Source organism: Notothenia coriiceps, unplaced genomic scaffold, assembly GCF_000735185.1.
Source record: "Notothenia coriiceps isolate Sejong01 unplaced genomic scaffold, NC01 NC01_scaffold00024667, whole genome shotgun sequence".
NCBI lineage: Eukaryota > Metazoa > Chordata > Actinopteri > Perciformes > Nototheniidae > Notothenia > Notothenia coriiceps.
The window spans coordinates 8,275,878-8,285,246 of NW_011357368.1; the positions used below are offsets into that span (position 1 = coordinate 8,275,878).

General features: G+C 41.9%; 3 protein-coding genes across 7 annotated transcripts in view; 2 read left to right on the forward strand and 1 right to left on the reverse strand.

Annotated features, from left to right (window-relative positions):
- Positions 1-2,517, forward strand: part of stau1 (staufen double-stranded RNA binding protein 1) — a 19,267-nt gene extending 16,750 nt beyond the window's left edge. For all 3 annotated transcript variants that reach the window (XM_010782590.1, XM_010782592.1, XM_010782591.1), the window contains exons 14-15: positions 1,174-1,253; positions 1,756-2,517. In XM_010782590.1, coding sequence (XP_010780892.1) covers positions 1,174-1,253; positions 1,756-1,843 — 168 coding nt within the window. In that variant the 3' untranslated portion in view covers positions 1,844-2,517. The remainder of the gene's footprint in view (positions 1-1,173; positions 1,254-1,755) is intronic.
- topbp1 (DNA topoisomerase II binding protein 1) overlaps positions 1-9,369 on the forward strand; it is a 976,277-nt gene that overhangs the window by 958,636 nt on the left and 8,272 nt on the right. The gene's annotated exons all lie outside the window — the stretch shown is intronic.
- rdh20 (retinol dehydrogenase 20) lies at positions 2,929-6,569 on the reverse strand. The gene is made up of 5 exons (XM_010782589.1): positions 5,997-6,569; positions 5,030-5,128; positions 4,737-4,882; positions 3,608-3,742; positions 2,929-3,514 (listed from the first exon to the last, which is right to left on the reverse strand). The coding sequence occupies exons 1-5, from the start codon at positions 6,447-6,449 to the stop codon at positions 3,394-3,396; spliced, it is 954 nt and encodes a 317-aa protein (XP_010780891.1). The 5' UTR covers positions 6,450-6,569; the 3' UTR covers positions 2,929-3,393.

Below are 9,369 nucleotides of genomic sequence, written 5' to 3' on the forward strand. Positions count from 1 at the left end.
AAACTCTTCAGTTCCCCACGAATTACACAAGTCACCCAAATCAGCGTTAAAAAAACAGGAGGCGCCGAAAAGCGACTACCGTAATTTTCGGACCATAAGGCGCACCTGAATATAAGCCGCAGCAGCTAAATTGAATGATGTGTACATATATAAGCCGCACTGGACTATAAGCCGCAGGTGTTTTAATGTTTAATTACCATATGTAAGGGTTCGTGCACAGAGGGGATTGTCGGGAAAGAGATGGCTGTTTGAGGAAGCTCCCATTTATTAACATTTCAACAAACAAGTTGCATATTTGCATAACGTATTCAAGTGTTACCATTTAGTGCAATAGTAGCTACAGAACATGTACTGTGCTGTGTAAACTGTACTGTATCACATAGCGTTTCAGACACACAAACTTTTCAACTTTCAAACTTAAACGGTGCGCTCCCAGCGCACGTACCGGCAGTGATCTACAGCAGTGGTTTTCAACCAGTGGTACGGGGACAAACTGTCTCGCTCTCGTAATGTCTGTCTGTCTTGCTCTCGTTCTGTCTCTCGTACCACTCTCGGTTCCACTTTTACTTTTGCGCGCTACCTGTCTCACTCTTTTCCGGCCTCCAGCTTTTCCTGCTGGAACCCGCCGCTTAAAGGTGGGGGTCCGCGGACCGGCCATAGAGCCCATAGAGTTAAAGGTTCTGGACTGTAACCAGTAAAATCCATAGATTTAGGAGGTCCCCGAGTGGCCGTTAGCTGTAAAAATCCATAGATTAGCCGCACCGTTATATAAGCCGCAGCGTCGAAAAATGGGAAAAAAGGCGCGGCTTATAGTCCAAAAATTACGGTAATCACATTGTGTTTGAAAGAAATGATGGAGTGTTTGGAGGCCTCAGATTGGGCCAGGATATCACACTAATAGGGACATGCTGGAAACAAGGGGCTTCAAGAGGGTCACTCACCATAACAACATCCAATGTTGACAAAGCTGGACGGATTAGTTCTCAGTGCATCATATGCTGCCAAGCGTATCATTAAGCCCTACCTTTTCCACAGCTAATTACTGCTCTTGCACAGAACAAAGCAAGTGTTACGATAATAGCTGTCGTGAGTTTTCTTTTCTTTCCTTTTGTACTGAGTAGCATTTGGGACAATTCAATAACCTTTAACCTTTACTGTCCTTCACCTCTTCAGGCTGCATTGAATATATTAAAGTTGCTCTCAGAGTTGGACCAGCAGTCGAATGAAAGGACAGGAAATGGACCAATCTCTCGGTAAGCTGTGACCAACACTGTCTCTCTGGCTACTTATTGCTGTTTAACATAAACCTTTCATCGTGCTAATGAACAGAATCAGTAATCAAGAAAATGCTACATGTAAACACTTCAATCAGCATTAAATGGCTTGCTCTGAAGATGTTGCTTGTCAATTTTCCAAGTGCTGCATGTTTCCCAGGGAACCTTAGGAGATAATCTATTAATTTTCTGAAGATAAACAGACACAGCTCTTGTCTAATAACCCAGAATGTATTCTACTGTTATTAAAAAAAAAAGTAGCTTGTATGAAAAGCACAGTATTAAACTGGCAATGGTTGTAGGAACTCAACACGTCTCACAGTCTAAGGCTGGATTTGGTGGTGTTGCTGTTTATTCTTTAAAACATGACACAGCGCACATATAAATACTACACACAGGTGCACGTAAACACAGCTATCAAAGTCCTATTTTGGGTCAGATGAACTGTTAACACTGACTCTGTGTGACTTATTCTCCTCAGGTGTGGCAAGCAGGAGATGGAAGGTGACTTGCACCTGAAACAGGCTAACTCAAGCACATTGACACAGACTCTGGATGGCACTGTTTAGATGATCAGTGGTCTGTAAAAGCACTAGAGAAAACTCTGACACTGTGTTCTTAGTTTTAGACGTTTACAGGAAGCTTCCGTGTCTGTAGACGCTAAACCATCACTGTTCATATTCACCTTTCCAAGATGTTAAACAAGATCGATAGGAAAAATAGGTCCCTCCCCTTGATTTTGTTTAATTTGTACACAGTATTTATTTTTTTGCTTTTAGAAAAAGTAGCTGCATCCTAGCCAATGAGTCTGGGGTTTATTTGGTGGGGGGGAAAAAGAAGCAACTAACTGTGAATTCTGTTTTGTTTAGCCTAGAACTTGTTTCCTCTCTGTGAGAACTTTCTTCTTGTTTTTAAGTATTTTACGTTTGATCCCCTTCAGAGGTAGTTCATTAAACTAGCTCTCATAAAGGTCACAACCCCATCTTTGTCTAGGGTGCAGCTGGCGAACCTTTGTTGATTTTCCTAGAGTGCTTTACATAAACAACCACACGTGAAGTGTTATTGACATTACCATGTAGGGCTGGGATGAATTTGTTACTAAATGTAGCGTTTGATGTAATGTGACGTTGTCTCTGCTGTGTGGCAGCCATGTTTCCCTGATGCTTCCTCTCTCTCTCCCGCGTCAACCTCTCTCCGCTCCCCATGGTAATAAACTGATGTGCTTACTTGCACAAAACTAAGACTTCTCTTATCTTTTTTTCTTCTTGACATGGGTAGTATTAAACCGAAAAGTAAATGTTAGGCTGTGCGACAATTCAATATTTATTTTGTATAAACCTTTTGATGATTCGCTTGAATTGCTTTGAACAGCATTTGAGTATTAAACATGTTATTTTCTATGCATTTGGCATATTACTGGTATTAGTATTGGCAAAACTATTTTAGATATTGCTAAAATAAGTTGTTCTAAAAATGGCCCCAGAAAATCCTTTGTTTTAGGAATTGTGAAAAAGTAGAAAAAGGCATGTTTTCTAAATAATTCTTGCTAACACTTTTTCACCTCATTTCACCATGGTTTTTGCTCATTTATGAGTCATGTAAGAGTAACAATAAGCACACATCACAAGCACTCGCCACACACTGAGTTTGGAGATGTGGTTTTTCAATAATTTCATTTAATGTAAACATAATACAGCGCAATATCCTGGTACATTATTAAATTACAGATGTTAATGACACATCCCCTTGGCCAGTCCAGGACCCAGTCACTTTGAAGAGCTCATCTTGCAGGTTTATGGAGAAATCTGTTTTAACTGTCTATAAACTTCATCTGAACATTGATGTGTGGGTGCTGATGATCACTTGGCTGAGTTGTCATCTAGTACACTTATGAATTGTTTTTCTGAAGCTCACAGTCAGCTTCATTTGGCCTCAGTATTACATTGGTCCAATAGGTTCTCAATGTAGCTGGGCAGTTTGGCCCACTGTTGTCCACACAAACAGAAGGATATTCTTAATGGTTTTGACTCCAAAATTGGCTTCAGAATGAAATACATTGTTCACATTTGGCCCTAATCCTCTTCTGTACAAAGGTTTTCTTAACAGTACTAATGTGGAATTATTCTACCTTAACAGAGTTATTCAACAATAGTTGCTTCCTAGCCTCAATGAAGGGGTACATGCACTTGTCAGAGCCCATGAAACGATATGTAACCACATTGGATTCCCATGGCAACAATCTGAAAAGAAATGAACATCGTGAACATCAGCTGCTGAGCAGTGTTAGTTATTTATAGTCTCTGATTGATCTGAAGGTGTAGCTCTGTACTCACGCTCTGGAGAGAAACGGCAGGTATGTGAGGCGAGGGATGCACACTAAGGGCTGGTCCACCAGGATGGCGTTCATGGCCTGCTCCACACAGTACTGGGGGTCCAGAGGGGACAGGAGGAACTGTTCCACCTCCTCCCTATTAGTGGCACCAAAGGACAAACAGGCAGTCACAGATGAGTAAGTGTGATGGAAACTTCTGAAGCAATGGAGACGAAAACTCAGAGAGACACAGGGAGAGCAGGAACTTTGATGGCAAACACTGACGGTTTATTTGGAGTTCGGCCGGAGAATTCATAAGACATGTCGTGTGCCACGAGTTGACACAGCGGTTGCCAAATCAATTCTGAAGATCTCTACCCCAGACCCATGTATTTAGCTGGTCCTGAGAGAATCATCAACATGCTGCATAACAAGATAAAACAGGCAAAGCACAATAACACCTCTATCAGCTGACGCCAGCAGGCAGGAATAGGGAGACGAAACACTGAGAGCACAGCCTGTGCTCACTGAGGTCAGAACAAACTGATAAACTGGGTCAAAGTTGTGGGCCTAGGAAAATATTTCCCCAACAGTAAGTATGCAGCACTTTCAAAGCACACACAAACCAAAGCATCCACTCGTAGACCAACATACCATCATACACACCACATCACTGTGATCCCTTGCAGTCAACATGTACCCTTGGGCAAGATACTTAACCCTGAGTTGCTCCCGGTCTGTGTGACAGAATTTGAACTTCCTAGAGCAAGTGGCACTGTTCTGTATGAATGAGGTGTGAATGCAATTGGGCCTGAATTATGACTTGTATTCTTTAAGATAAATAAGATAAGAAGTTTTTTATTGAACCCAATTTGGCACATTTTTGAAACAGTACTTTGAAGCACTTTGAGGGGTCGTAAAGACTGGATAAAGCGCTTTATGAATTCACTCCATTTACCAAAGTGAACAAGCAAACCAGGAACACAAATGCTATTGTTGAGCAGTTTTTCCACCATAGTTATTTAGGATGTTGTTATATATTCCAGTTTCGGTCTAAATTGCTAATTATAATTATCCGATTTACAGTTTAATGACATGCTGTGATTGGATAAGATAAGATAAGGCAGTATGTGCTCTTTTTGTTGGCATACCGTATCTTGCAGCCGTCAAACATGCCGGTGTCTACAATGTAGGGGCACACGAGAGTCGTCTTCACTCCATCAACCTCGTCAGCCAGCAGCTCATGGGCAAGAGACTCGTGGAAGCCCACTGCTGCAAACTTACTGGCACAGTAATCCTGTCTCAAACAAAAACAAATTTGGGGGGGACATTTACAAAATGATTTACAATTTGATTAGTTTACTTAAGCAGAGAAGTGTGTGAACGTCTGTAAAGTGTAGTTGTCTTAGTGTTGCAATGCGGTGTTTCCATGTCCATGGCTCACCTCGACACAAGCTGTGCTGAAGAGACCGAGGACGCTGGCGATGGTGACGATGTGTCCATGATTCTGGGCCTTCATCTGAGGGAGGAAGGCTTTCACTGTCTGACACACACACACACACACACACACACACACACACACACACACACACACACACACACACACACATTGTTAGATTGCAGCAGGATGTTATGAGGCAACTAGTACATGAAAATAGTTTTGACTTAAATGTTGCTCAATGCGAAGGAAGCTTATGTTACACGAGCAGCTTCACATTAAGAGGATTTATGTGGGAAACCCACAGTATAGGCCAAAGTGCGAAGGGGATAAAGCTATTAACGCAAAACATTTTACACGTCACACATAAAACTGTGCACAATAACGTGCTCTGTACAACAGCTGATGCTGCAAAGCTTGTGTATTGTGAAAAGTTTTATTTCCAGGTCTTAATTCAGACAGTGATGCATCTTTGTGTTCGACTAAGAAAATGTGCCAACTGCAAAAAAAAGGCAGATTAAAAACTGGTGCAAATAAGGAAACAGAATGAAAAAAGATGGCAGACAATCAAAGCAATCATTGTGTGTGCAGCATTATAATTTTAGTAAAATCTCACTGCTGTGATGTTTCTGCCAAAACAAGAAAAGTGTTCAATTTTCATACAAACCAATCAAGACAATGACTGAATTCCCTAAAGTGTTTTTCATTGTCTTGATTGTGTAACACATGATTTGCTGCTAAACCCCACTCTGACAATGGTTTTAGAATTATATTTTAATAAAACATGAAGCGACTGTTTTGATCGTTTGCCACCATTTTCCACTCACTCAATGGTATTGAGACCAATTATTAAGTCAATGGCAGCTGGACATCCTGTCTGAACCTAAGGAGGTTTCATCTGGGGGATTCAACACTTAAAGTTTATTTGTTCATATCTCTTTAACAAATGTCATATAGACTAAATAGTTCTCACCCAGAAGAGAGCATGGCAGTTGACTTTCATGCTCCTCTCTATCATTTCATCAGGACAGTCCAACATGCGCTCCCCAGCCACCACTCCAGCGTTGTTCACCAGCATTGTAACGTCCCGGCCCAGATCCCTCCGCACAAGCTCTGCGTTGCGATACACATCCTGCCTGTCGGTCACATCCACCGTGTACGTGTACGCCTTACCTCCCTTCTCCCGCACCAGCTTGGCTGTCTGCTCGTTGGAACTGGTGTTGATGTCCCAAAGCACCACCTCTGCCCCGTGCTTGGTGAACTCCTGAGCAAAGATCTGACCCAGACCTCCACCTGCTCCTGTGATCAGCACCAGCTCCCCATCAATAGGCTTGGTGCGCGGGCGCAGGACGACCCGTATAGAGTTGCGAATGATGAAGTAAATCACATCCAGTACCATCATCTGGAGGTCCATTAGAAAAATCATCTTGATCTTCTGTACTGAGGGTCTTGATTGTAGGAAGAAATGTCTCAGTAGTCCACAGCGGGTTGAACTTCACTTCACACCTGTGAAGGTGTTTCCTGCGACCTGACAATGTGTTCGATTGTGTGAGTGAGAAAGACGCAGAAAGCCAAGCTGGTGTTTTCCTCCTTCTGTGACCATTGGTCTCCGTCCGTGGTTTATTTAAACACTCTCCTCCCGGATTAGAGGAAATACCTTGAGCTCCTGATAAAAAACACTTGTGTTGCAAGCTTCAGATTTATACTATTCCACTATGACTGAGGGAAATAACACGTGACAGACGTTAATACGCCAAGTTAAAGATTCTTGAAGTTCCAGGGTCTTTGTAGGACCCTGTTATTCAAAGTGTGCAGCCTGCACATGTGAAACTTAACATAAGCTACCTTTAAATAGGACTACACATTAGTAGCGATATGAAAAAGCTTGCACCTTTATCTGAAAGTATATGAGAAATACAATTCCCAATAACTGTGTGAGGATCTCAATGTAGTTTGTCCCTTTGGACTACCAGGACGAATGATAATCTTTCTACTTATATTGTTTAAACTAATTTGGCGTACCAACTTTGACCAACGAGTCAAATGCTGCTAATTTGTTAGTCAGTTCAGAGTTTAGCTCTGCGTCCTCACAGCGGCGTTGAAGTAGTGAGATCGAGTTAACATATTTGTTAACCATTGAGGGACAAGCTTTGGTTCCAGTTCAACCTTGGCACTGCACTGAAATTAACTCATACATCCGAATTTAAGAAGATTATCGATAATGTAAATCTCTGCTTTGTGACGTGCCAAGAAGCCTGTGTGTGTGTGTGTCCCATTTTAGTCTTCTAGGTGAACACTGAAAGCCTTGTTTACCCCGTGTTGGCATAAGAGCCATATTCAGAGAACAATACAATACAGTGTTCTGCGTTTAGGTTTAGTGTAGTTATTTGTGTGTCATAGTAGAAATTGATAGGTTGAATGTGTGTTTTTTTTTACATTATATTTTAAAGATATTCATATCTAATAATCAACTACATTTTAACTTGGTAAATCTTTATAAAATGATGTCTAGACAAATATTTCTGTATTTAAAATACAGAATATATTTACAGAAATTGGTCATGGCTGTAGGAAGGAGGTTAGTTTAAATACTGCCAAGAATTTTGCCCTTCTGTGACATGCTTAACAACTTTGAAACAGCAGCAAAGTGAGCGCTCTATATCTGGTGATGTGGATCCAGCGTGGAGCTGTTTGATTGTTTGCCAGCCACATTCTCAGTGAAAAATAAATCAGGAGAGAACACGTGAGTGGCCCCACGGCTGTAGTGAGATGACTGTCTGTTCAGTGGAGCAGTTAATGGTTGTCATCTTTGCAAGCTACACGTTTGTGTAGGGGGGCCACGCTTAGGGAAAAGGATTCACAAATGTCATGTAAATGTTCTCCCTAATTTAAGAATGGAGCTTGTTAAATTTTGAGCAATATAACAATTCAGTTTCCCCATTTTGCCTGTTTCTATCTTCTCTCTCCATACACATAGCAGAAGGCTACACTGGGAATCTTAGTTTGAGTGGAGGCCTGCACTGTCCCCGCTGTTGTTCTTTTTGCATGAATAACCTCAGCCATAGGAGTTTCATTAATCCTTTCTTTTCACATGTTTGAGGCACACATGGGCCTGGGAAGCTGCTGCTTCACCAAGAGAGAGCAAGAGAGGGAGAGAGAGAGAGTTAGACAATTTAAGTAGATGAGGAAAGCAATGCATTGGTGAGGTATACACATTGTATCCTGTAAAAGTAGTTATTGTAAACATTATTATGATACTGTATTTAATAATTTTGTTTATCTAAAGCTAGTCTCATTTAACTTATATAGTGACCATTACTAGTCACTTGTTTTGTGGGCCTCTTGTAATACCTACAGTAGTAAACTGTTCCTTTAAGAGATACAGAGTTGACATATGAATAACTTCCAACTCACTGATCAGCGCCTCAACTGCTGTTGTCCGCTGACCTGACTGACCACAGATGATATAGGAGTTAACATATTAAAGAGGACTTTTCAAAGCACTTTATGGTGAATAACTTCAGACAGGGTAATTAGTAAGTCGTTAACATAGTTGCATGTATGTTGCTGTGGTCCGTCGGGATGACAGTCAGCAGGAGCTCTGTCCCTCTGCTTTGTCTCTCTGTGGCTTTCTTCCTTGTCGGCCCGTGTCAGTCGGGCTGCCGGGAAACAGGACAGTGTTGCCCCGGCCGGGACCCGTCCTGCTCCAGCAAAGGGTGGAGGTCCGACCGCACCTTCGGGACCTGCTACTGTGACCAAGCCTGTGTGTCCACCCTGGACTGCTGCCACGACTATGATTTAGCCTGCCCAGGTGCGTATGTGTAAATAAACGGCAAGATATAGGCCACATTAAAAAGGTGTATTCGGGTTCCAGTTTGAAAGTCAGAATTCTCGTTTAGGGTTTTAAGCTCGGCATTCTGACTTTCAACTCAGAACTGAATTACATTTTTCACATGTGACCTTAATCCTTTTTCTGTGAGCTACTGTACATTCAATTATGATGATATTGGTCAAGGTTTAAAGTTCCCCGATTATACTATTTTTCATCAATATATTATAGGTCCCAGATACAAAACATGTCTCTGAAGTGTTTGGCTCAAAATACCAAACATTGTAGCATCCCATAAACCCCTCTGTTTCAGGCCTGTTTCAAAAGTGCTGATTATGTGTCTGTTACTTGTTTAGGCTGGAGCCACACGAGGACGATAATGCAAACGGACCGAAATCGATATCAAAAAAGTATTCCGTCCACACGCAATAGGCACCAGAAACGTGTCCGTTCACACGAGACTGCTCGAAAGCGCTGAAGACATATGCCAGGCCTGTAAGTGGTGCTGTAGTCCTGC

What these genes read in the sequence shown, in the direction of transcription:
- rdh20 (XM_010782589.1), bottom strand. Translation starts at nt 6,449, where the DNA reads ATGATTTTTCTAATGGACCTCCAGATGATGGTACTGGATGTGATTTAC. An exon ending in ACTGCCATGCTCTCTTCTGG is followed by an intron (nt 5,129 to 5,996) that starts GTGAGAACTATT and finishes TGTGTGTGTCAG; the next exon opens with ACAGTGAAAGCCTTCCTCCC. An exon ending in TTTGACGGCTGCAAGATACG is followed by an intron (nt 3,743 to 4,736) that starts GTATGCCAACAA and finishes TGCCACTAATAG; the next exon opens with GGAGGAGGTGGAACAGTTCC.